Raw genomic sequence first — 26,344 nt, 5'->3', positions numbered from 1 at the left:
GTGTGTTCAGGAGCCCAGAAAGGCCCTGGGGAGGGGGCACTGGGCCCCAGAGAGTGATTCCGGGCCTGAAGCTTCTGGGACTTCAACAACCTGAGCTGTGGAGCCTCCCTTGGGCTCTTTTGTGGCCTTTCCCAGTGCTAGCCCGCTTCACCTCTCGCCTGTCCTCAAGGCAAGGCACCCTTCCCTCTCCCTCCCCAGTGCCTCACTGCTTCCGCTGCTTCCTGCTCCCCAGCTCTGAGCACCTTCTGTGTGTCTGGGTGCTGTCCCTGTGCTGGAGAATAGCCCTTTCCCTCATCATCCTTACATTTCTCCAGGGGAAGGGAGACAGCGGAAGCACATCCACACACATGCAAGCACATGACTGTATCACCAGGGAGGGGTGGGAGAGCGCCAGGAAGGTGAAGGGCAGAAGCAGAGATGACGGGAGGTACTACCTGAGATCACCTGGTCCAGGAAGGTGGCATTTCAGCCAAACTCACTGTGTCTGGGGGCAGGGGCAGCACTTGCAAAGGTCCTGAGGTGGGAGGGGTGAGGCCGTGGAGAGCGCAGAGGCCAGTGTGGTAAGAGGGTGAGGCCATGGAGAGCGTGGAAGCCAGTGAGGTGGGAGAGTGAGGTCATGGAGAGTGCGGAGGCCAGTGAGGTGGGAAGGTGAGGCCATGGAGAGCATGGAGGCCAGTGAGGTGGGAGGGGTGAGGCCATGGAGAGCGCGGACGCCAGTGTGGCTAGAGCGGAGAGAGCTCAGGGAGGTGGATGGCAGGGGATGGGATGAATGCTGGTGGCAGGTGGAGTGAGATCAGGACTGAGAACTGACCGTTGGGCTTCGTGTCTTGGGAGTCACTGTGGCTTTGGTTCTGGAGAGGCAGGTGAGGAGCGGTGAGGTGTGGATGAGGGGGTGGGGGCCGGGGCAGCAGGTAGCACTAGAGTTGTGGGTGTCTCCAAGGAACAAGTAGGGGCAGCAGTTGGAGGGGCAGTGGAGAGAGGATGGTCCTTGGAGGGGCAGGAGGGAACGACACAGAGATGTCCATCTCGGGCTGTCTGTGTGCCTGGGAGGGGATGTGGCTGTCTGGTTGCCCCGGCAGACTCCAGCCTGTCTGCAGACCTGCAGCTGGGATGTCATCATCTCTGCCCGTGAATTTAACCTTCTGGTTGATTTGTGGGCCTTGGGGGTCAGGGCCATGGGTGCTCAGCGGTGAGCCCCCAGTGCCTGCAAGGCTGAACTGCCTGTGCTGTCTCCCCAGAGGACAAGTGGAACTCCTACTGCCTGTCGTCGCTGGCTGCCCAGAACATCTGCACCGGCAAGCTGCACTGCCCCGGAGTGCCCGAGCTCTCCGACGCGGCCGGCTCCGTGGGCAGCACTTCCTGCTGCTCACTGCTGCGGGGCCTGCCCTCGGGCCTGTCCTCACCCCTGCTCCCCGCCCCCGTGTGCAACCCGAACAAGGCCATCTTCACCGTGGATGCCAAGACCACTGAGGTGTGTGCATGGGCTTTGGGCCTGTGATCCCCTCTGAGGCGTTTTGTGCTTTAGTGCAGTTGGAAGGCCATCTGTTTTTGCCCTTATGGTCACAAAAGAGATGGGGACTTGGAGAACTAAATACGAATGGGTGAAAATATTGAATCATTTTGTCAAGATAGAGATTCAGGGGAAGGGATGAGGTAAATTCTTTCCTCGAGCTTGTTGGCGCCGTTGAGATGAGAAAGCATCGTCAGTTTTTGAGTTAAATGCGTTTGCCTGACGTGCATTGTTACGCAAACACCTGAGATCACCAAACGGGAGTGTCTGCTGTGAATTCCATTTGTTCACCCTGGTCTCCATGGTATGATGGTGTTCACTTTGCTTGAGGAAGAGGTCTCGTTTCAATCCTAGTGTCATCAAACGCCCTGACCGTGGATGGACACTCTGATTTGAGTGCCCTGCGGATGTTGGGAGGTGCCCAAGTGCAGTGCCCGAACACCGGTTCTGCCTACGGTACACTTTAGAGGCCCCTCTGGGAGGCCTTGTCCACACACCTCGCTGGCCCTGCGTCCTCCTGAGCAGCTCTGGCTCTGGGGTCGCTGGAGCTGCTCGTGACGTCCCTGCCCTCTCTCCTCCGTGGCCACTTAGATTCTGGTTGCCAACGACAAGGCCTGTGAGCTCCTCGGGTACAGCAGCCACGACCTGATCGGCCAGAAGCTCACGCAGTTCTTCCTGAAGTCGGACTCTGACGTGGTGGAGGCCCTCAGCGAGGAGCACATGGATGCTGATGGCTGCGCTGCTGTGGTGGTTGGGACGGTGGTGAGTGGGCCGTGAACGCGAGGGCCTCAGGGCAGGAATAGGAATTCCCAGCAGGCAGGCTGACTTGGGGCCAGGCTTCTTCGCCTGACGCTGCGGCTGATTTGGGGGCACTGCTGCCTGCTGGTGTCGTGTGGAACGCTGAGGCAGTGGGCAGAGGCCTGATAAAGACGGATGCTCTGTGGACTTAGAAGTGGTGGTTTTTTACTTGCAAACGTCTTGGAGCTGCAGGTTTGGCTCTGCTGGACTTTGATGAGAACAGAGCTTGGTGGTAGAGTTTGGCGGATCTGCATGGCACCACAGTCAGGCTCCAAACAGCAGTGTGACTTTGTCTTATGGTTCTCGTGTCTGGATATACAGATTCTGCTTGTTTGACGCCGTTGGGTGGGGCCGCTAGAGACACCCCTGGAGAGGCACGGTGGCAGGTCCAACTAGGACATTAACAGGCTGAGCTGAGGCGTGAGCTGCAAGTGTGTGTAGTTAGAACCCCGTTGCCATGGAGTCGACCCTGACTCATGGTGCCACCATGTATATCAGAGTAGAACTGTGCTCCTTGGGGTTTTCAATGGCTGACTCGAACCTCCAACCTTTCGGTTAGCCCTTGAGCTAACTGCACCACCTGCGACTCCCTACGGTTAGATAGGATGAATTGTATCAGAAAAATTCTGGCTCAGGAGACTAACCACTGAGAAGAAAAAACAAAAGTAATCAGCACATACCAGCGTCTGCTCTCTGAGAAATATCAGACGTTTTCCTGCCATGTTGTCATAAAGCTGTGGACAAAGAGGAAGTCTGATTTTTGGTATGGTAGTCTGTCTGAGGTTGTGACCTGAGTCTCGGAAGCCTTGTACGTCTGGTCAGTTTTTTTTTTTTTTTTAATAATGTTTATTCTGCTTTAAGTGAAAGTTTACAAATCAAGTCAGTCTGTCACATATAAACTTATATACACCTTACTCCATACTCCCATTTACTCTCCCCCTAATGAGTCAGCCCGTACCCTTCTTCCAGTCTCTCCTTTCGTGACCGTTTTGCCAGTTTCTAACCCTCTCTACCCTCCCATCTCCTCTCCAGACAGGAGATGCCAACACAGTCTCAAGTGTCCACCTAATACAAGTAGCTCACTCTTCATCAGCATCTCTCTAACCCATCGTCCATTCCCTTCCATGTCTGATGAGTTGTCTTCGGGAATGGTTCCTGTCCTGGGCCAACAGAAGGTTTGGGGACCATGACCGCCAGGATTCTTCTAGTCTCAGTCAGACCGTTAAGTCTGGTCTTTTTATGAGAATTTGGGGTCTGCATCCCACTGTTCTCCTGCTCCCTCAGGGGTTCTCTGTTGTGCTCCCTGTCAGGGCAGTCATCGGTTGTGGCCAGGCACCATCTAGTTCTTCTGGTCTCAGGATGATGTAGGTCTCTGGTTCATGTGGCCCTTTCTGTCTCTTGGGCTCATATTTATCGTGTGACCTTGGTGTTCTTCATTCTCCTTTGATCCAGGTGGGTTGAGACCAATTGATGCATCTTAGATGGCCGCTGGTTAGCATTTAAGACCCCAGATGCCACAGTTGAAAGTGGGATGCAGAATGTTTTCATAATAGAGTTTATTATGCCAATTGACTTAGAAGTCCCCTTAAGCCATGGTCCCCAAATCCCCGCCCTTGCTCCTGGTCAGTTTTTGAGACATGAGGTGGGGGAGCCAAGGAGAGGATCCGCGAGGGCCTGAACCCATGAGGACCCCCTCCATGGGTCCACAGCACACCGCCCAGGTCCTCCTGCCCTGCAATCCACCAGCCTGTCTGTGCCCACAGGTGGACATCGTCAGCCGCAGCGGGGAGAAGATTCCTGTCTCTGTGTGGATGAAGAGGATACGGCAGGAGCACACCCACTGCTGCGTGGTGGTGCTGGAGCCCGTGGAGAGGGTCTCGGCCTGGGTCTCGTTCCAGTGCGACGTGAGTGTGCTCAGCGCCTTGGTGGCCGCTTTGGGCCAACCCCAGCTACTGTTCCGACCTTTGAGGACGCTCCCCTGCACCCTGCGTTTGGGAGTGAGAGAGCAAGGGGGATCTTATTGCCTGTGCTTGGGCAAGGAATGGGATCACCCTGAGTCTCCCTGGGCCTTGGTTTCCTTCCCCCATTCCCCAGCTGCTGGTCGCCACTCTATCCATGCTTTTTTTCCAATTGTAAGATGCATGCAACGTAAGATTGACATGTAAGCCATTTTCAGGTAGACGACCGATAGCATTTGTTACATTCACGGTGTGGTGTGGCCATCACTGCTCTTTGTTCCCGTAGTTTCTCGTTACCGTGACAGAAACTCTGCACCCCTTCAACGCTGGCCCTCTTACTTCCAGTGACGACCTCCAGTCTTTCTCTGTCTCTGCATTTCCAGTTCCAGGTGTTTCTGTCGGTGGGCCAGGTGGAGCTTGTCCTTCTGTGTCTGACTCTCAGGCAGCACTGTGTTTTCAAGGCTCATCCACCTTGTAGCACGTGTTAGAGATATGTGTACTTTTTAAACGTATGCTTAGTTAAGCGTTTGTGGTGCTCATGCTTATTTTTTCCCTCATTTTTCAGTATTAAAATGAGAGAACAAACGTTGAGCCCTCTCATGCCTCCCCGGCCAGCCTCTGCTCCCCAACAGCACCACTGTTGGGTGCCAGAAACGGGGTCTAGGGCTCTGCTAAGGTGGGTCTGGTGAGGGGCATGGTAGATGCCATATGGCTGTGGCAGTCGGGAGTCAGAGTGTCCCTGGGAGCTGGATGCCCAGGGCTTAGCCTCACCCATGGACAGGGCTGCCTGGCCCTTCGGTGCTGTCTTCCTGGGTACTCAGGGCCAATGTCACCCGTGAATAGGACTGCCTGCTTCCATGGTGCTGTCTCCCTGGCATCTGGGTGCCCAGGATGCAGCGTCACCCGTGGACAGGACTGCCCAGCCCCACGGTGCTGTCTCCCTGGGAGCTGGGTGCCCAGGGTGCAGTTTCACCTGTGGACAGGGCCGCCTTGTCCCTCAGTGCTGTCATGACAGATGGGTGCATGGCCCTTGTTGCTGCCTGGGATACATGTCCAGGAGGGAGCGCAGCTACCCCAAGTGCTTTGAGGATTTGCCTGTTTGTCCATTGTCAGCTCCTGTGATAGTGCCTCCCAGTCCCAGCCACCAGCCGTTCTCTCACGGCTTGTAGGGCACATAGAGGGGTATCAAGGGTCTTGCCGCCAGCTTGAGGGTGTGCAGGCTTAGTGGAGGCTTTCACACTGATTCTTAACCACTGCCTTCTCTTGAAGGGGACCATCACATCATGTGACAGCCTCTTTGCACATCTCCATGGCTACACGTCTGGGGAGGAAGTGGCTGGGCAGCGTATCACAGACATGATTCCCTCTGTGCAGATCCCTCCCCCTGGCGAGCACATCCCAAAGGTGGGTGCTAATGTGGCCTGGGGCAGAGGGTGCTAGTTAGGGCTCATGCTGCAGGTTGCTTTCGGTGTGCAGCCATCAGGCCATGCTGGTGTGCCACAGCTCGCTGGCTGTGTGCTGCAGCTCTCTGGCTGTGTGCAGCCATTGGCCCATGCTGGCGTTCCACAGCTCGCTCGCTGTGAGCCGTAGCTCCTCGCCCTGGGCTGCAGGTCCTCATCGTTTGCACAGGTCCTCAGTGTGGCCCGCAGCTCCTCGCCATGAGCCATAGCTCCTCGCCGTGAGCCGTAGCTCCTCACCGTGGGCCATAGCTCCTCGCCGTGGGCCGTAGCTCCTCATCATGGGCCGCAGCTCCTCTCTGTGTATAGCCATTGGGCTGTGCTGGCGTGGGGGATGATGCTTGGACTCTGAGTCCTCCCTCTGCAGCAAGGCTCCCAGGCCAAGTTGGAGGGCACGGGAAGAGGTAGAAGGAGGAGAAGTCTGGGGAACTGAATGTTCTTGGGACGTTTCCACCGTGACAGGTGTCCGAAAGTAGAATCTAGATAAGAAGTGTGGACTCGGTGCTTCTGTTGGACGGAGCACCAGTTCCAGCCACACAGCCTGTTTCTCTTGCAGAATCTCAGGATCCAGAGGTCCGTGGGGAGAGCAAGAGATGGCACCACCTTCCCTCTGAGCCTGAAACTCAAGTTCAAGCCGGGCTCCAACGAGGCAGAGGGTGGCCTGCCCTTGCCTGCACCTGTCTACACGGCCTCTGTCTGGGTGTTCTGCACCATCAGTGGTCTTGTCACCCTTCTGCCAGATGGCACCATCTACGGCATTAACCACAGCTTTGCGCTCATGCTGTTTGGCTACGGGAAGGCTGAGCTCCTGGGCAAGGTGAGAAAGTGTGTCTGCTCCCAGACCTGAGAGCCAGGCGGGCTCAGAACCAGCTGGTAGACTCTCCATGTGGAGCAGCCAGCTGGCTTCCCCATGGGGATGCGGCCACACCGCTCCCCAGGGGGCAGGCAGGCCTGTCCCCTACTCCTCTGTCCGACCCCTTCAATCACTCAGCGGTCGCTCTGGTCCCTGATCCCGCATGTCGTGTCTCTGCACAAGAGGAGGAGCCCTGGGCCCAGAGCTGGTGCCCAGTGACACCTGATTTGCTTTGCTGGATGAGTACAGGTCCTGGTTGGTGGCTGCTCCTGGGTCTCCATCCCCTGTCTGTTCCGGAGGCACTATGCAAGTGTCTGCGTGGCCAGGAGAAGGGCAGACGTTTCCTTCCTTTGGGAAGGGGGATTTCCATCCCATCAGAGGTTCTCCCTGCTCCTCCCTTGTCCAGCACCATGCCAGGTGTCCCCATCAGGCACCCACCACGAGCCAAAGCCTGAACAGCAAGGCTGTGGGTGGCTCCTCTTGTTCCTGGGCAGTCCACTGGGCCTCAGGGTGGCCTTGCCATGTTCTCTCTTTATCACAGTCACAGGGTCTTCTGGGCTCTGGGGCACATTTGGGGCTCTCCAGTACATGACCATCTCTGTTGAGGTGCAGCCTTGCCTGGCCTCTGAGTGGTCCCCTACTGAGCTCGCCTGCCCCTACACAGGTGCAGGCCTGAGTCAGCCCACAGCCTGGGTCATGTGCACGGCCAGCTGGGTGCTGCCTCCAGGAGGGACCTCTCCTCACTGTCACTCGTACTCGGGCTGAAAGTGGGACCCGGTGATGGGCACACACTTTACCCACACTTGGGGCTGCAGAAGGTGGCCTCTCCGTTCTCTAGTGGAAAGGCTGAAGGTCAGTTACGTCAGCAGTACGTTCCTTAGAAGCGAGAACATCATTGCTGCGTGGGGCCTCTTGCAGGCTGCCAAGGGTCTCCAGGCCTTCCTGGCAGGTTTCATTGAGGGGGCACTTGGATACCCCCTCTGTGGGATGGTCCTAATTCACGTGGCCATGGCAGCTGGCTAGGGGTAGGGCCTTGGGCAGGGTCAGAGAGCGCCTGTTGGACGTGGCAGCGCAACTGGGCCCCATGGCCCCCGCTCCAGCAGGAGAATCAGAGCCCCCACTGGGCAGCGGGGTGGGGGGTTCTGCAGACCGGGGTTTCAGGACCAGCGTCTGCCCAGGAGGCCTGTGGGCACCGGCACCATTTGCTTTCTCCTTGCTTAATTTTGTCCGTTTCATAAGAAAAAGATCCCGAGTTACACATCAAGCGTCCACGGGGCTTCAGGCCGTCAGGGCCCGAGGGATGGACCGTCCGGATGTGCTCACGGTGTCTTCACTTCCTCCTGTTTCTGGGAGGGTCCCTCCTGGGTCCTGATGCAGTTTTGCTCTTTCTTCCAGAATATCGCGTTCCTGATCCCTGGCTTCTACAGCTACATGGACCTTGCCTGTGATGACAGCTCCCTGCCCCTGCCAGACCTGGCCCGGTGCCTGGATGTCAGCCAGGACAGGCACTCTGGGAGGATGTTGGCAGAACCCTGGCAGGGCTGGGACCTGTCTCACGGGGCAGATGGTAAGACTCATGGCCCCTGCTCCCCAGTGTGCTGAGACCTCGGTGGGGATTGAGGGGTGGGTGGAGGCCTCAGGTTGCTGGGCCAGGGAGGCATTGAGGGAGCGACTCTGAGTGGATTCCTGCAGGAAGTGAAAGCAGCCAAGCAGGCGCAGCGCTCCAGGTGGCATGCGCAGAGGCCAGCATGCCCAGACAGGCAGGGGGCAGAGTGGCCGGCAGAGGAGCTGGCCAGGGAGAGCAGGGTTGGCCCTGCAGGGGTCTGGGGTGCAGCCTGTAGGTGGTGGTGGAGAGATTCGGGGCATGGTCTGATGGTGGGTTTGGCAGTGGGTCACAGGGAAATGGAGGTAACCCATCTCAGGAGCTGTGCCTGATCCTTCTGGATGTTGCTGCCAGGTTCCAGCGTGAGCGTCGTGCTTGCTGACGCTAATGCCCTGCTGCGGGATGTGACCCTGGCCCCAGCTGGCAGCCAAAGAGAGGTCTTCCTCGGGACACAGGCCCCATGCGAACCTGAGGGCTGCCTCCCTGCCCCACGCTCCTCCCAGCTGACTCCAGGGTGAGTGCCCTTGTGAAGGCCGCAGGCTTACCTAGGGTTAGGCAGGTGGGCGGTGGACGAGGGTCGTTTCTGAGAGACACGCCCAGCATGGTGACAACGATGATGGTGATGCTTAGTGTGCACTGTGCTCCTCCTTGTACCCTTCCCGTGTTGCTCTCTGCACCCTCACAGCCCTTGAGGAGGTACCACTAGTGTCCCCAGGCCAGGATGGGCCCAGAGAGCCAGGGCGTCCCGGTGGATTTCAGAGAACCGAAAGTCATCGCATCTCCCCCCTTCGTGTGTTTTCAACAACAAAGTGTTAGTTTAGAATGCAGGAAGTCCCTGTGAGAGGGCCTGGAAGACTTGGAGAATCCTCAGGTCCTACTCAAAGGCATGCTGCGCACCGTGGTGTGTTTTCAAGCTGTTTTCTTCTTCTTAAGTCTTTTTTGATGTGTAGCTCAGAGACGCGCCTAAACCTCAGGCGCACACGATCCGTCCTTACTCCGCTCCCCCTCCCCCCCTCAGGACACCCCACACCTGGACCCACCGCGGTCAGAGCAGCCTGCCTGTGACCTTTGCACTTGCGTCCCCTCTGCCCGCCTCTCTGCTCAGCATGTCTGTGACATGTGCCTTTCAGGTCTTGTGTAATTATCTTTTATATTACCTCATATATAAGCATGAGTTTGTTTTTTTCCCAAAAATGCAGAAGAATAATGGTTAAAAGTTTGAGTTTCTGGTACCGTGTTCCATCCCCACCTCCAGCCCGCTCTTCCCCCCAGAGGCCACCATCAGCAGTGCAGCAAAAAAGGAAAAAAAAAAAAAAAAAGCCTTCGTGTGTGCTTAAATACGAGTGGGTGTCTACGTGCCTCTGTGTGTATGTACGTGTGTGTATCCTATGTGCCTCTGTGTGTACATACATGTGTGAGCATCGCACATGCTGTGTATACATGTACATGCGTGTGTATCCTACATGCCTTGTGCGTATGTATGTGTGTGAGCATCGCACATGCTGTGACGTGTGTATCCTACATGCCTGTGTGCATATGTACATGTGTGAGCATTGCACGTGCTGTGTGCACGTGTAAGTGCGTGTGTATCCTACATGCCTGTGTGCACATGTACGTGTGTGTATCCTACATGCCTGTGTGCATATGTACGTGTGAGCATCGTACATGGTGTACATATGTATGTGTGTGTTTTACCTGCTCGCGTGTATGTACATGCCTGTACATGCATTTACGTGTGTGTATTGCACGTGCCTGTCAGCACATGTACACATATGTGTACGTGTGTGCACATACATGCATAGTGCATGCGTATGCGTGTGTACACACCTGCATGCGTATATCTGTGTGTGTATACGCATGGCTGCTTTTGTTCACTTAGTGTAAATGGATTATGCTGTACGTAAGTTGTTCTAAACGTTCTTATATATGTATCGTCTTGGATGTCTCTCTGTACAGAGTTACCACGTCAGAAAACCCCAAACCTGGGCTTTTGGGAGTGTTCAGAAAGGTCTCTGCACAGGTGGTTGCTCTTAAATGCCCATGGGGAGCTGGCTACAAGATTTGCCTTCTTGTTTTCTGTCAGAAGTTTATGGTGTTAACCACTAGTGGTTGTCTCTCACAGGAGTAACCTGTGTGGTCTCCTTTCAGTCTTCTGAGCCCCTGAGTAACGGTGTGACCCATATCACTGTCCCCAGGGTGGACACTGCAGGAGGACACCTGCCAGCCCAGGACCAGCAGACCCAGCAGGGACCAGGGGAGGAGAGCTCCCAGGAGGACCTGTGGGAGGACAGCAGGTCTGAGCACAGGGATCAGAGTCCACGTGCTGTATGTGAAGACCCCAGAACCCCAGCCTCAGCAGAGGACAGGAGGAGGACTGCTCTAGAGTGTGACCTGGATCTAGAGGGGGCCTCAGGACCCAGTCCTCAGGTTGCAGCCACCGTGCCCAAGCCCAGCTCCACAAGCCAGCCAGCTGGAGCCGGCTTCCCAATGCACTGCCCCCGGTGCGGGACTGAGTTGCTTGCCCGGCGAAGGGGCCTGAGCCCCCCAGGAACAACGCATGTCTTGCTGGGGAGGCTGACGCTTGATGAGCTGTGGCCGGGTGGGGGCAGTGACAGGGAAGAGCTGCGGACCTGCCTCATCAGGGAGCAGCTGTCCACGCCGAGCTCTCCAGGGGCCGTGGGCACCCCCTCTGCCAAGCCCCTCCCCGCAGAGCACCCCACTTTTGCTGCCCCTCTGTCGCCCTGCGGCCTCGGGGGCAGAGACCTGCAGGGCAGCCGCTCGGGTAGCTCCTCGGCCTGCTATGCCCTGGCCACAGACCTTCCCGGCGCCCCAGAGCACACAGAGGGGCATGATACCGACGTGGCCACGTTCTCCTGGGACTTGAAGGAACTCTTCCTCAGTGAGCGGGTGGCCCGGGCATCCTCAGACTGCTCCTGTGCCACCTTAGGCCTCACCCGGACGCCCTCTTCTCTGGGTGTGGGCTCTAACTTGGATGAGGGCAGCCTCCAGCGGGAGCAGTCAGGTGCCTTGGAGCTGGGCCGGGAGGGGCTGTTGCTGCTGACCCGCACCTCCTCTGACCTCAGCGGTTTCCGGAAGGGCTACCTGGCCCATAGCCAGACGGGGCCACCAGAAGCTTGTGTGCTGCCCTCCCTGCCCCCTGAAGCCAGCCCTGGGCACGTGCTTCCGTGTACAGAGCCTCCGGAGCTGGGTCTTCAGACGACCTCCACGCCAGTGAGAAGGGAGAGCACCCCGCCGCCCAGGGCCGCTGGCCCACGTCGGGAGATCCAGGAGGGCACCTACTCAGGCAGCTGCTATCACCGGGATGGCTCACGGCTGAGTATGTCCCTAAGGGCGAGCGGGCGAATGGGCAGCCTTGTTTCCTTCAAGGCCTGTTGGGCCCATCCTCTTCATAGGCCTGGCACAGGTGGTGTCCTAAAGTCCCTCTGGACTATCAGGGTCACGTGTGTGGGGCCGGAGCAGGTGGAGTCCCCCGAGCGTATGCCGAGGGATGGCCAAGACCCCAACCCACCAGGCTGCCCACCCTGGGGCCCTTCATCATGGCCTGGCTCCTCCTCATAGCCACTGAGGGGGAGGGCAGAGAGGCCTCCAGCTGCCCCCGGTTCAGGCGAGTGTCAGACGGTGGCGTTCGGTGACAACTGGGCCCTCCCAGTCCTTGAAGGCTCAGGTGGGCCACAGCGGTGACACGCCCTTTCTGGGGTTGTGCTGCGAGGCGGTGGGAGCTGAGGGCCGCACTGTCCTCCCACTGCACTCTTGGTGTACAGCTGCTCTGCTCCATGGGGAATCTCCACAGCCTTCACACTCCCATCTGTGGGGTAGTGTGTCTGCTTTACTTTGTTTTCCCACCCACATTATTTTAGCCTGTTGGTCTCGTGGTGCTGATTTTGTGGTGTTGCCTAGTAGGCCTGTTGTAAACTTTAAAGAATTACGTGAGTAACTTGTGTTTGTAGAAACGTTAGCACAGATAAACTAAAAGAGGAAAACAAAACCACCTGCAGTCCCTGCTGAAAAGATAACCCATCTGTCTGGGAGTGTACACGTGTGTATATAGAAATGCCAGTACCTTGCACTTGCACGAGTGTATGTGCCCTTTGGGTTTAGCACAGCACGTGTACTGGGATATGCACACGTGTGTCTGCATGTGGCTTTTGCCTGAGCAGGTCACAGTGGTGTCACCTGCAGTCAGGGACTGGCCTGCGCAATAGTGGGATGAGCGTGGGCTCTCTGGGCTCTTCTGTGTTGGGGATGGCCTGCGGTGGCTGGCCACGGTCTCTCTCAAGTGAACCCCTGAGCAGATGAGAGGCCAGGAAGTTCGACCAGGGCCCTGCTCTCCTCTGCTGTCCAGCCTTGGGCTTTGGCTGCTCTGGTGGCGCAGGGCCACTGGCTTCTGTGCCGGATGGGAGGACGGACGGGAGGACGGGCTGGTGGCTGGTGTAGGCATGCTGGCCGCGGGCGCTGTTCCTCTTGCTCTTGCCTCCTCGATGGCCCCTCCGCCGGCCTCTGTCCCCACTCTGTGTTGTCCTCTGCTGCCTTGGGGGTGCTTTTCTGGCCATTGTGCCCCTGTCAGCGGACGTCTGTTCTCTCTGTCCCGCCCCAGGCGTGCAGTTTGAGGTACGGCGTGTGGAGCTCCGTGCTGCAGCCACGCTTTTCTGCTGCTGGCTGGTGAAGGACCTGCTGCATAGCCACCGGGACGCAGCCGCCCGCAACCGCCTGCTGCTGGCCAGCCTGCCCGACTCTACCCACTCCATGGCTGAGCTGCCAGGGCCCAGCCTGGGTGAGGTGGGTGCAGGCAGCTGCGTCCTCACCTTCATGGGGCACTCGTGTCAGTGAACACATCCCCCTGTTTCTTCTGGGATGGGAGCAGGGTCTTCTTGTGGCTTTTCCACACTGTCTGCCAGTGTCTGATGCATGTCTAGAGCCACATGTAGAATTCTACATTTGCATATGCCCATGGGGGGCACGGGAGGCAGGGGGTGCGGGGTGTGGAGTCATGGGGTGTGGTACTGGGGAGGCATGGGATGCGGGAGGATTGGGGTGGGGGGTGTGGGGTGTGAAGTCATGGGGTACAGGAGGATTGGGGCGGGGGTGTGGGGTGTGAAGTCATGGGGCACAGGAGGGTTGGAGTAGGGGGTGTGGGGCATGCAGTCATGGGGCACAGGAGGATTGGGGCACGGGGGCATAGGGCATGGAGTCATGGGGTGCAGTAGTGAGGAGGTGCAGGGTGTGGGAAGATTGGGGCATGGGGGTATGGGGTGCGGAGTCACGGGGTGCAGGAGGATTGGGACACGGGTATGGGGTAAGGAATCATGGTGTGTGGTGGTGAGGAGGCACAGGGCGTGGGAGGATTGGGGCAGGGAGATTTGGGGTGTGGAGTCATGTGGTGTGGGGTGTTGTAGGCGTGCAGCAGCCGCCTGAAAGAAGGGCAGGACGTGCAGCATGCACCACTGTCCCTCCTGGTGCGGCCCCTGCTGGGACTTAGACTGTTCTTGCCGTCACAGGTGCTCGGAGCCAAGCCCTGGTTTGAGGAGCCCCCCAAGGTGTCCGAGCTGGAGGGGCTGGCGGCCTGCGAGGGTGCGTACTCCCACAAGTACAGCACGCTGAGCCCGCTTGGCAGCGGGGCCTTCGGCTTCGTGTGGACTGCCGTGGACAAGGAGGAAAACAAGGAGGTACGGCTCTTGGAGCGCAGCGCTGGGCGTACTGTGTGAGCTCGGAGGAGCTCTGAGACCCTTCTGACCCAGGCCGGGTGCGGGCACGGGGGCTCTCCGACGTGTGGCTCACACCTGGGTGACCGTGGCTGCTCCAGGGTTTATGCGTGCCCACGCTGTGCCTCTAGCACACCCTGTAGGGACGATCCTGACTCGTAGACTCTCCGAGGCTTCTCTGAGGCCCTTGAGTCTCACTCTCAAAACCAAACTGTGATGGCCTCCAGCCACATGGAGGGAAAGCCCCACCAGACAAACCGAGAGGCAGGCCAGTCAGCAGGCACTCCAGTGGCCTTTCTGTGTCCGCAGGATGACCGCCTCACTTTTGCAGCTCATGGCTGTGTGCCCTGTGGGCCGCTGGGGTGGATGAGTGGGGGACTTTCATCAGCGCCTCCGTGGGTCTGCCGTGGGGTCTCCTGCTGGTTGAGTCCCATCCTTCTGCTGAGTCATGATTTGAGTACCTGCTCCCGTGTTTACAGGCCATTTGGACAACTCTTGTGTGAGACTGTTCACATCTTTTGCTTCTTTTTTTGCTGCTGAGTTGTCTTACTTTTCCTCGCTGGTATTTGGGACTCTTTCATGTTCTGCATTTGAGTTTTTTGTGTGTACCTGGATACACGCACTCAGTTGGATAGACGTGTTGTGGATTTAGACTGTTTTCCCCTGATATTTCCACGTCTTTGCAGTCTTAATGTCGAGTAATTTCATGTGTTTACTGGCTGTCTGGGCAGCATCTTTATGAAGTGACTATTCAGGTCTATCCCATGATATCTGTTGCTGTCAAGTCGATTCCTACTCCTAGTGACCCTTTAGGAAGGAGTAGAACTGCCCCATAGGGTTTCCAAGGAGCAACTGGTGGATCTGAACTGCTGACCTTTTTGGTTAGCAGCCAGACGCTTAGCCACTTCCACCACCAGGGCTCCGATTCAAGTCTACTGCCTATTTTTCTATTATGTTGTCTGTTTTTTGGTATCGATTTTATAGCCTTCATATATACTGGATGCAGGTTCTTTTCTGGGTACCTTTTTCTATTCTGTGGGTTGCCTTTTAACGATGTCATTTGATAAAGTTCTTACCAAAGTTTCCTGATGGTTGACTAGCTTTGTTTGCTGTTTAAGAAATCTTTGCCTACTCCAAGCACACGGAGAAGTGCTCCTGTGTTTTCTTCTAAATGTTTTACCTTTCACATCTAGCTCTGCAGCTCATCTTCTGTTGACTTTTGTGTTTGGGTAAGAGAGCAGTTAGAAGAATGCTTCTAAATTTCCAAATTTATAGGTTTTTGAGCAGTTATTCAGAATCCAACTTGTCTGACACCTGCTTCTTGAAACACTGTGAAATATAACATCATTAATTGCTACCCACGTCCCACCGGTATGGAAAAATAATTGGTTTAATTCCTTAGGGAGAAGCTTGTCAACCGTTCCATGCAAACCTCCTAAATCACATCTTTTTCTCTCTTTCTTTCTGGCTCTTCCCTCTGTTGACTTCCAAGGTAGGCTAAGCTTCCTCCATTGTGATAGTGGAGGGACCGGCTGCTGCTCTGCATTTCTAACTGCTTTTGCTCTGTACTTGTAGATGCGTTATGGTACATTGCTTACAGGTCCAGGGCCGTTGACTCTTCCTGGCAGTTTGTTTCTTTTGTTGGTATGAGGTACCCTTTTAATCCAGGGCGGGTGCCTTATTTGGAATTCTATTTTTTCCTGTTCTTTTCTTTTTGTTAACATTTGCTTTTGCATCTTTGTACGTTTCTTTATTTTAAACTTTCTGATCCAGGTTGTTAATATGTTTAACTCATTCACATTAGTTTTGCTCACTGATGTGTTTGTTTTTAGTAGTTTTCTATTTATAATGCCTCTTTAATGCTGATTTTACCTTTCGGATTGTTTGTGTATTGGTTGAGTTTTCTTTCCCCGTTTTCTGAGGTTGTTGTTGTTTCTAGGTGCCGTCAAGTTGATTCTGACTCATAGTGACCCTACATACAAATGAACAAAACAATGAACAAACAATGAACAAAACAAATGAACAAAGTTGCTTCTAAGGAACATTCTGGTTGTACTTCTTCCAAAACAGATTTGTTCATTCTTATGGTGGCCTATGGTATATTCAATATTTTTCACCAACACCACAATTCAAAGGTGTTAATTCTTCTTTGGCCTTTCTTATTCATTGTCCAGCTTTCGCATGCATATGAGATAATTGAAAACACCGTGGCTTTGGTCAGGTGGACCTTATCCATAAAGTGCTATCTTTGTATTTTAACACTTTTTTAAAGAGATCTTTTGCAGCAGATTTGCCCAGTGCAGTGCATCTTTTGATTTCTTGACTGCTGCTTCCATGAGTGTTGATTGTGGATCCAAGTAAGATGAAATCCTTGACAACTTCAATCTTTCATCAGATATCGTGATGTTGCTTATTGATCCAGTTGTGAGGATTTTTGTTTTCTTTATGTTGAGGTGTAATCCATACTGAAGGCTGTGGTCTTTGATCTTCATTAGTGAGTGCTTCAAGTCCTCTTGACTTTCAGCAATCAAGGTTGTGTCATCTGCATAATGCAGGTTGTTAATGAGTTTTCCTCTAATACTGATGCCCCATTCTTCTTCATATAGTCCAGCTTCTTGAATTATTTCCTCAGCATACAGATTGAATAGGTATGGTGAAAGGATACAACCTTGATAATGCAGACCTTTCCTGACTTTAAGCCACGCAGTATCCCCTTATTCTGCTTGAACAACTATCTCTTGGTCTAAGTACAGGTTCTTCATGAGCACAATTAAGTGTTCCGGAATTCCCATTCTTCACAGTGTTATCCATAATTTTTCATGATCCACACAGTTGAATGCCTTTGCAAAGTCAGTAAAACACAGGTAAACATCCTTCTGGCATTCTCAGCTTTCAGCCAAGATCCATCTGACATCAGCAATGATATCCCTGGTTCCACGTCCTCTTCTGAATCCAGCTTGAACTTCTGGCAGTTCCATGTTGATGTAGTGCTACGGCAGCTTTTGAATGATCTTCAGCAAAATTTTACTTGTGTGTAATATTCATGATACTGTTCAGTAATTTTTGCATTCTGTTGAATTCCCTTTTCTTTGGAATGGGCACAGAAATGGATCTTTTCCAGTAGGTTGGCCAGTGTCTTAGTCATCTAGTGCTGCTATAACAGAAATACCACAAGTGGATGGCTTTGACAAAGAAAATCTATTCTCTCACAGTCCAGTAGATGAGAAGCCTGACTTCAGGGTGCCGGCTCCAGGGAAAGGCTTTCCCTCTCTGTTGGCTCTGAAGGAAGGTCCTTGTGATGCATCAGTCTTCTCTTGGTCTGGGAGCATCTCAGTGCAGGAATCTCAGGTCCAAAGGATGTGATCTGCTCCCGGCACTACTTTCTTGGTGCTATGAGGTCCCCCACTCTCTGCTTCCTTCCCTTTCCTTTTATCTCTTGTAACATAAAAGGTGGTGCAGGCCATACCCCAGGGAAACTCCCTTTATATTGGATCAGTGTTATGACCTTAGTAAGGGTGTTACAATCCTACCCTAATCCTCTTTAACGTAAAATGACAATCACAAAATAGAGGATAACCACACAATACTGGGAATCATGGCCCAGCCAAATTGATAACACACATTTTTGGGGGGATATAATTCAGTGCATGACAGCCAGGTAGCTGTCTTCCAAATTATTTGGCATAGACGAGTGAACATTTCCAGTGCTTCATCTGTTTGTTGAAACATCTCAATTTGTATTCCATCAGTTCCTGCCTTCAGTGCAGCTTGGACCTCTTCCTTCAGTACCATTGGTTCCTGTTCATAAGGGGGAAAAAAAAACTGCCGATGAGTTAATTGCAGCTCTTAGTGACCCTACAGACAGAGTAGAACTGTCTCATACAGTTTCCAAGGGGCACCTGGTGGATTTGAACTTTCAGTCTTTTGGTGAACAGGCATAGCTCTTAACCACTGCGTTACTGGGCTGCTGAAATGGTTTGATGTCGACCAATTCTGTTTGTTACAGTGACCATATATTCCTTCCATCTTCTTTTGATCCGTTCTGTGTCATTTAGTATTTTTCCTGTAGTATTGCAACTCAGGCTTGAGTTTTTTCTTCAGTTCCTTCAGGTTGAGAAATGCTAAGCGTGTTCTTCCCTTTTGGTTTTCTCTCTCTTGGTTTTTGCACATTTCATTGTAATACTTTACTTTCCCTTATCAACCTGCCCTTTGAAATCTTCTGTTCAACTCTTTTACTGTAGCCCCCACAAGAAGACAAAATACTTAGGGATAAGTCTTACCAGAGACGTAAAAGACCTGTACAAAGAAAACTACAAGACATTACTGCAAGAAACCAAATGAGACCTTGTAAGTGGAAAAACATAACTTGCTCATGGATAGGAAGACTTAACATTGTAAAACTGTCTATTATACCAAAAGCGATCTATAGATAAAATGCAATTGTGATCAAAATTCCAACGACTTTTTTTAATGAGATGGAGAAGCAAATCACCAATTTTGTATGGATGGGAAAGAGGTCCCGGATAAGTGAAACGTTACTGAAAAAGAAGAACAAAGTGGGAGGCCTCACTCTTCCTGACTTTAGAACCTATTATACCGCCACAGTAGTCAAAACAGCCTGGAACTGGTACAACAAGAGACACATAGACCAATGGAACAGAATGGAGAATCCAGACATAAATCCATCCACATATGAGCAGCTGATATTTGACAAAGGCCCAAAGTCAGTTAAATGGGGAAAAGACAGTCTCTTTAACAAATGGTGCTGGCGTAACTGGATATGCATCTTAAAAAAATGATACAAGACCCATACCTCACTCCATGCACAAAAACTAACCCAAAATGGATCAAAGACCTAAATATAAAATCTAAAACAATAAAAATTATGGAAGAAAAAATAGGGACAATGCCAGGAGCCCTAATACATGGCATAAGCAATATACAAAACATTACTAACAATGCAGAAGAGGAACTAGATAACTGGGAGCTCGTAGAAATCAAACACCTATGCTCATCCAAAGACTTCACCAAAAGAGTAAAAAGACTACCTACAGACTGGGAAAAATTTTTAGCTATAGTATTTCCAATCATCACCTGATCTCTAAAATCTACATGATACTGCAAAAACTCAACTGCAAAAAGACAAATAACCAAATTAAAAAATGAGCAAAGGGTATAAATAGGCACTTCACTAAAGAAGACGTTCAGGTAGCTAACAGATACATGAGGAAATGCTCACGATCATTAGCCATTAGAGAAGTGCAAATCAGAACTACAATGAGATTCCATCTCACCCCAACAAGGCTGGCATTAATCCAAAAAACACAAAATAATAAATGTTGGAGAGGTTGTGGAGAGATTGGAACACTTATACACTGCTGGGGGGAATGTAAAATGGTACAACCACTTTGGAAATCGATTTGGCACTTCCTTAAAAAGCTAGAAATAGAACTACCATACGATCCAGCAATCCCACTCCCTGGAATATATCCTAGAGAAATAAGAGCCTTTACACGAACAGACATATGCACACCCATGTTCATTGCAGCACTGTTTACAGTAGCAAAAAGATGGAAACAACAAAGGTGCCCATCAACATATGAATGGATAAATTAATTATGGTGTATTCACACAATGGAATACTACTCATTGATTAAGAACAATGATGAATCCATGAAACATTTCATAGCATGGAGGAACCTGGAAGGCATTATGCTGAGTGAAATCAGTCAGTTGCAAAAAGACAAATATTGTATGAGACCACTATTGTAAGAACTCGAAAAATAGCTTAAACAGAGAAGAAAATATTCTTTGGTGGCTATGAGAGTGCGGAGGGTGGGAAGGAGGGAGTTTTTACTAATTAGATAGTAGATAAGAACTATTTTAGGTGAAGGGAAAGACAACATACAATACAGGAGAGGTCAGCACTACTGGACTAAACCAAAAGCAAAGAAATTTCCTGAATAAAGTGAGTGTCTCGAAGGCCAGTGTAGCAGGGGTTGGGGTTTGCAAACCATGGTTAGGGCACATCTAAGTCAATTGGCATAATAAAATCTATTAAGAAAACATTCTGCATCCCACTTTGGAGTGGCGTCTGGGGTCTTAAATGCTAACTAGCGGCCATCTAAGATGCAGCAATTGGTCTCAACCCACCTGGAGTAAAGGAGGATGAAGTATACCAAAGACAGAAGGTAATTATGAGCCCAAAAAACAGAAAGGGTCACATAACCAGAGACTACATCAGCCTGGGATCAGAAGAACTAGATGGTGCCTGGCTACAACTGATGACTGTCCAGACAGGGAATGTGAAAGAGAACCCCTGAGGGAGCAGGAGAGCAGTGGGCTACAGACCTCAGATTCTCGTAAAAAGACCAGACTTAATGGTCTGACTGAGACTAGAAGGACCTCAGAGGTCGTGTTCCCCAGACCTCCTGTTAGCCCAAGACTGCAACCATTCCCAAAGACAACTCTTCAGACAGGGATTGGACTGGACTATGGGATAGAAAATGATGCTGGTGAAGAGTGAGCTTCTGGGATCAAGTAGACACAGGAGACTATGTGGGCAGCTCCTGTCTGGAGGGGAGATGAGAGGGCAGAGGGGGGTCAGAAGCTGGCCAAATGGACACGAAAATGGTGGAGGGAAGGAGTGTGCTGTCTCATTAGGGGGAGAGCAACGAGGAGTGTATAGTAAGGTGTGTATAAATTTTTGTGTGAGAGACTGACTTGGTTTGTAAACTTAAAGCACAATAAAAATTAAACAAATAAACAAACAAACAAAAATCCTCAGAACTGGGCCAATAAGCAACATCATGATAAATGAAGAAAAGATTGAGTTTGTCAAGGGCTTCGTTTTACTTGGATCCACAATCAACACTCACGGAAGCAGCAGTCGAATCAAAAGACGCATTGCGTTGGACGAATCTGCTGTAAAAGATCTCTTTGAAAGTGTTAAAATGCAAAGATGTCACTTTAAGGACTAAGATGCACCTGACCCAAGCTATGGTGTCTTCAGTCGCCTCATACGCGTGCGAAAGCTGGATGATGAACAAGGAGACCGAAGAATTATTGATACCTTCCTTTTTTTGGATTATGGTGTTGGCGAAGAATATTGAATGTACCATGGACTGGAAGAAGAATGAACAAACTTGTCTTGGAAGAAGTATAGCCAGAGTGCTCCTTGGAAGCAAGGGTGGCGAGACCTCATCGCATACTTTGGACGTGTGATCAGGAGGGACCAGTCCCTGGAAAAGGACATCATGCTTGATAAAGTAGAGGGTCAGGGAAAAAGAGAAAGCCCCTCAACGAGATGGACTGACACGTTAGCTGCGACAGTGGGCCCAAGCATAGCAACAGTTGTGAGGATGGTGGAAGACCAGGCAGTTTTTCATCCTGTTGTGCACCGGGTCGCTATGAGTTGGAACCGAGTTGACAGCACCTGACAAGGACAACAACAATAACAAAAAATCACAGTAAGTTGTGACATTTCTTTTCCTGATCAGCCTGCCTAGATTTTTATCAACTTTTTTGATCTTTTTCAAAGAACCATCTTTTGCTTTATTAATTTTCCTTTTGTTACCTGTTTTAAATTTTATGGTTTCTACTCTTACCCTTTCTGCATTGAATTGTCTTGACACCTTTGCTGAAAATCTATTCATAGAAACGTAAGGGTTTATTCCTGGACTGTCAGTTCTGTCCCATTGATCTATGTGTCTGTCCTTACGCCAGTACCACACTGTCTTGTATTTTGTGATTTTATAGTATCTTGTAGCTTTGTTTTGCAATTTGGAAGTGTGAGACCTTTGACTTACTCTTCTTTTCAAAGATTGTCTATTTCTGTGGTGGGGAAAAAAAAAAGCCAGCTGGGATTCTGAAAGAAATCATGTTGAATCCGTAGATTAATTTGGGGAGTATTGCCGTGTTAACAATATTAATTCTTCTGACCTATGAACATGGACTGTCTTTCCATTCCTTTAGGTCTTCAGTTTCTTTCAGCAATGTATCATGGTTTTCATTCAGAAGTCTTGCACTTCTTTTGTTGTATCTCCATCATTTCTACGTCTAGCTTCTTGTCGTTTCCTGGGCTTGGTTTCATTTGCTGTAATGCATCTCTTTCTTACAGCTTCTGCAGAAGGTGTGTGGGTGTGATTGCTCGAGTCCTTGCGTGTTTTATGTTTATTTTTCCCTCATGATTTAGTGGTGGTATGGCTTTTTCCTCTGAAATCTTTTATTGTCCAGCCTGTGACGTTGTTATCTAGCATCATTTTGAAGTGAATTTTCCTGCCAGAAACCTGATTTTTTTTCTCTTAATCTTTGGTGTGCAGAAATCTCCGCAGGCTGTGTTTAGGTGGCTTTTTTCTTTATTCCTGCTTGTTGCTTGGTAAGACTTTTGATCGGAAAGTTTGAAGTTTTCTTTTTCTCGAGGGAATCCTGCTCTTTTGCTGTGTGTTTCCTTCCCTGTGTTCTCCCCAGTCACCCTTCTGAAGCCTGTCTTAGGTGTGTGTTGAAGCTCCGGGTGGCGGCCTCCCTGCTGCCTCCTGGCCCCTCCAGGTGGACGTGCAGCAGCATTTCCACCTAAAGGGTCCGAAGCCGAGCTTCCGCCGTCTGCACCCTCCCTCCTGGTCACTCCTCACGGGATCCCTGGGCTCCCTGGCTCTGAGATCTCTCAGTGAATGGCACCACCCCTCAGAGTCCTCAGGACTCCAGCCTTCATCCTTGTCTTCTCGCTTCCTCTCACACTGCTTCTCTGGGCTGTTGGACTGCGTGGACCCTGCCTTCAAGGGTCTCAGAATTGCCCCTTCTCCCCGCTTCCGCCAGTGCCCAAGCTTGCTTGAGAGATGATTGGCTCTTGCAGAAACCACCTACCGGATGTCCACCTGTCCTGCCACTTCCCTCCTGCTCCCCACTCCTGCCACCCTGGCCACCTTGTGGGCCTGATGCAGGCCAGGCATGCCCCTGCCTCAGACCTTCACTTCGGCTGCCCTACCTGGAGCATTCCACTCAGCCCCTTGCAGCGCCGCTGTGGTTCCTGGTCGGTGCTGACCTCCTCGTCCGTCCCTCTTGCTGCAGGGGTGTGTGTTCATCTTTCTTCTTTCCCATCCTTGGGGCCTGGGGGTGGGGTGAATGCGGAGGCTGTGTTGCCACCATGGATCAATGGCGGCAGTGGGTTTAAGGGGAGCTGGAGGAATGGTCCCAGCCATTCTTACGCTCTGTTTTCCTTGCAGGTTGTTGTGAAGTTTATTAAGAAGGAGAAGGTTTTGGAGGATTGCTGGGTCGAGGATCCCAAACTCGGAAAAGTGACTCTAGAGATTGCAATCCTCTTGTGGGTGGAGCATGCCAACATTATCAAGGTGGAAATGATATCTGGTCTAGTGATACCCAGGACGTGCAGGGGGTGCTTCTTAAACCTGCAGAAAGCACCTTGGCAGACGGCTCGACTTTCTCTCCCCAGGTGTTGGATGTGTTTGAGAACCAAGGGTTCTTCCAGCTGGTGATGGAGAAGCACGGCTCCGGGTTGGACCTCTTCACATTCATCGACCGCCACCCCAACCTGGATGAGCCCCTGGCGAGCTACATTTTCCGGCAGGTAAGGCAGGCCCGAGCTGTGTGGGCAAGCGTGGACTGGGGCTTGGCCCCAGCAGGCCTGCAAAGACTGGCGGTACACACTTGCCCTTCTCTGAGTTGCGTCTAGCTTCTAGTTGTTGGGTTTCATGGAATAAGATGTGTACTTGGAGAAGAGAACTCTATGGCTGAAGTGGAGAACGTGAGGTTAAGAGGTAAAGATTGGATGCTGTGATGGTTACGGTTGTGTGTCACCTTGGCTGGGCCGTGATCCTCAATGGTTTAGTAGTTGTGTAATGATGTAGTTATCCTCCATTTTGTGAAATAGCGTAATCACTTCAATGATGTGATCTGATTTAATCAGCTAATCAGTTTTTTTTTGACATGTTAACATTATTTATTTATTTAATTTTTATTGTCCTTTAGTGAAAGTTTACAAATCAAGTCAGATTCTCATACAAAAATTCATATACACCTTGCTTGGTACTCCCAGTTGCTCTTCCCCTAATGAGACAGCACACTCCTCCTCTCCACCCTGTATTCCTGTGACCGTTCAGCCAGCTTCTGTCCTTCTCTGCCTTCTCATCTCCCCTCCAGACAGGAGCTGCCTACGTAGTCTCATGTGTCTACTTGAGCCAAGAGGCTCATTCCTCACCAGTATCATTTTCTATCTTATAGTCCAGTCCAATCCCTGTCTGAAGAGTTGGCTTTGGGAATGGTCCCTGTCTTGGGCTAACAGAAGGTCTGGGGACCGTGACCTCCGGGGTCCTTCTAGTCTTAGTCAGAGCATTAAGTCTGGTCTTTTTATGAGAATTTGAGGTCTGCATCCCTCTGCTCTCCTGCTCCATCAGGGATTCTCTGTTGTATTCCTTGTCAGGTCAGTCATCGGTTGTAGCTGGGCACCATGTAGTTCTTCTGGTCTCAGGCTGGTGTGATCTCTAGTCTATGTGGCCCTTTCTGTCTCTTGGGCTCATAATTACCTTCTCGACGGCAGTGGGTTTGATTTTTTTTTTGTTGGTATCCTTCATTCTCCTTTGCTCCAGGTGGGATGAGACCAATTGATGCGTCTTAGATGGCTACTTGCTAGTGTTTAAGACTCCAGACGTCTCTCTCCAAAGTGGGATGCAGAATGTTTTCTTAATAGATTTTATTATGCCAATTGACCTAGATGTCTCCTGAAACCATGGGCCCCAAACCCCCGCCCCTGCTATGCTGGCCTTCGAAGCATTCAGTTTATTCAGGAAACTTCTTTGCTTTTCATTTAGTCCAGTTACGCTGACCTCTCTTGTATTGTCTGTTGTCTTTCCCTTCTTCTAAAATAGTTCTGATCTACTATCTAATTAGTGAAAGCCCCTCTCTCTCCCTCCCTCCCTGCTCTTGTAACCATCAAAGAATATTTTCTTCTCTGTTTAAACGATTTTTCTAGTTCTTACAATAGTGGTCTCATACAATATTTGTCCTTTTGCAACTAATTTCACTCAGGGTAATGCCTTCCAGATTCTTCCATGTTATGAAATGTTTCACGGATCCATCATTGTTCTTTATTGATGTGTGATATTCCATTGTGTGAATGTACCATAATTTATTTATCCATTCATCCGTTGATGGGCATCTTGGTGGCTTCCGTCTTTTTGTTGTTGTAAGCAGTTCAGCCAATCAGTTTTAAGGGGAGTTTCCTCGGGGCTGTAGCCTACATTGAGTATATGTGGACGTTCTGGCACAGCTCACTGGGTTTTGTTTGCTCTGGACCCTGCATCCAGCCTGTCATCACCTGACCTCTGGTTCTTGGGCCTGGAGCCAGTGCCCTTTCGTACTGTCTGCCAATCTTGGGGTCTGTTGGCCTCCGTAGCTCGTGAGCTAGCAGCCTGCTGTTTTACCTGCCGATCTTGGGCTCGTCAGAGCCAGCAGCGTCCGAACCAGCAACCTGACGTCTGACCTGCTGATCTTGGGTTCGTCAGCGCCTGCAGCTACATCAGGAGAAGCCTCCAGCCTGACGCCTGACCCGCAGACTTGGGACTTGCCAGCCTTTACAACCACATGAGCCATTTCCTGGAGATAAATTTCCCTTTCTCTGTCTGTGTACATACATGTGTATATGTATGTGTACATGCTTCCCTGGAGAACCTAGCCTAAGACCGATGCCGTCCTGGAATGGTCAGTGAAGCAAGCTTAATGATTGGGGTTATTTGTTGTCCTCCAGTATCCACAGCAAGTGTAGAAGTTAGCCACCAAAGCTGTCAGGCTGTGCTCAGAGCCTGCTCATTGGATCTGAGTCCTTGCCTCTCGCTGCCCCCGCCACTGAAGCCACTGCTTTCCTGAAGCCTCCATTTCCTCATCCATAGGGTGGGGATACTTCTGATGTCTACATGGCAGGGCTGTGGAATTAACCAGAGCCCTGACCTGCACCATGTCCACACGTCACAAGTGCTTAATGAACAACGGCAGCTACAATTAATCAGCGAAGATTGAAATTTCAGCAGTTTCGTTTTACATTAAGTATTTATCTTGTCCATTTCTTCTTAGTCTGTTTACAGTCTGATCTTGGTCTACTTTTTACTGCAATGAGGGTGTGATAGCAAACGAGGGAGGCATCCAGGGAGCGAGAGAAAGAGATGGATTTGGATTTTCATCCCTGAATTTTGAGGAGAAGGTGGTGGCTCCATCTGCGTTTAGACTGTTTGTTGTTGTTAGCTGTGTCAAGTAGGTTCCAACTCATAGACTGTTTCCAGCTCCCTAGAAAAGATGGAGACATACCAGGCAGAGGCTGTGTGAGTGATTCACAGATTTGCTTTTTGATAGTTTCCTGTGATGACTTGATTTCCAAGGAGCTGCCGTAAATAGACATTTCTCCCTCGAAGCTAAGAGCTTCTAGAAGTCACTCTTTCTG

The 26,344-nt window shown here is 51.3% G+C and overlaps 1 protein-coding gene across 6 annotated transcripts in view; it reads left to right on the top strand.

The window, feature by feature from the left end:
• Positions 1–26,344, top strand: part of PASK (PAS domain containing serine/threonine kinase) — a 43,337-nt gene that overhangs the window by 8,135 nt on the left and 8,858 nt on the right. For 4 of the 6 annotated variants that reach the window (XM_049888710.1, XM_049888709.1, XM_049888707.1 and 1 more), the window contains exons 3-14: positions 1,239–1,471; positions 2,102–2,272; positions 4,072–4,212; positions 5,536–5,670; positions 6,280–6,540; positions 7,972–8,143; positions 8,534–8,693; positions 10,375–11,516; positions 12,795–12,976; positions 13,696–13,863; positions 23,121–23,246; positions 23,348–23,482. In XM_049888710.1, the coding sequence (XP_049744667.1) occupies positions 1,239–1,471; positions 2,102–2,272; positions 4,072–4,212; positions 5,536–5,670; positions 6,280–6,540; positions 7,972–8,143; positions 8,534–8,693; positions 10,375–11,516; positions 12,795–12,976; positions 13,696–13,863; positions 23,121–23,246; positions 23,348–23,482 (3,026 nt within the window). Of the gene's footprint in view, positions 1–1,238; positions 1,472–2,101; positions 2,273–4,071; positions 4,213–5,535; positions 5,671–6,279; positions 6,541–7,971; positions 8,144–8,533; positions 8,694–10,374; positions 11,517–12,794; positions 12,977–13,695; positions 13,864–22,750; positions 23,088–23,120; positions 23,247–23,347; positions 23,483–26,344 lie in introns of those variants that run through there. The other 2 variants (XM_049888711.1, XM_049888712.1) reach the window with 2 other exon arrangements.

The sequence above is a fragment of the Elephas maximus genome, chromosome 6, assembly GCF_024166365.1.
Source record: "Elephas maximus indicus isolate mEleMax1 chromosome 6, mEleMax1 primary haplotype, whole genome shotgun sequence".
Taxonomy (NCBI): domain Eukaryota; kingdom Metazoa; phylum Chordata; class Mammalia; order Proboscidea; family Elephantidae; genus Elephas; species Elephas maximus.
This window is presented reverse-complemented; position numbering and strand designations above follow the sequence as displayed.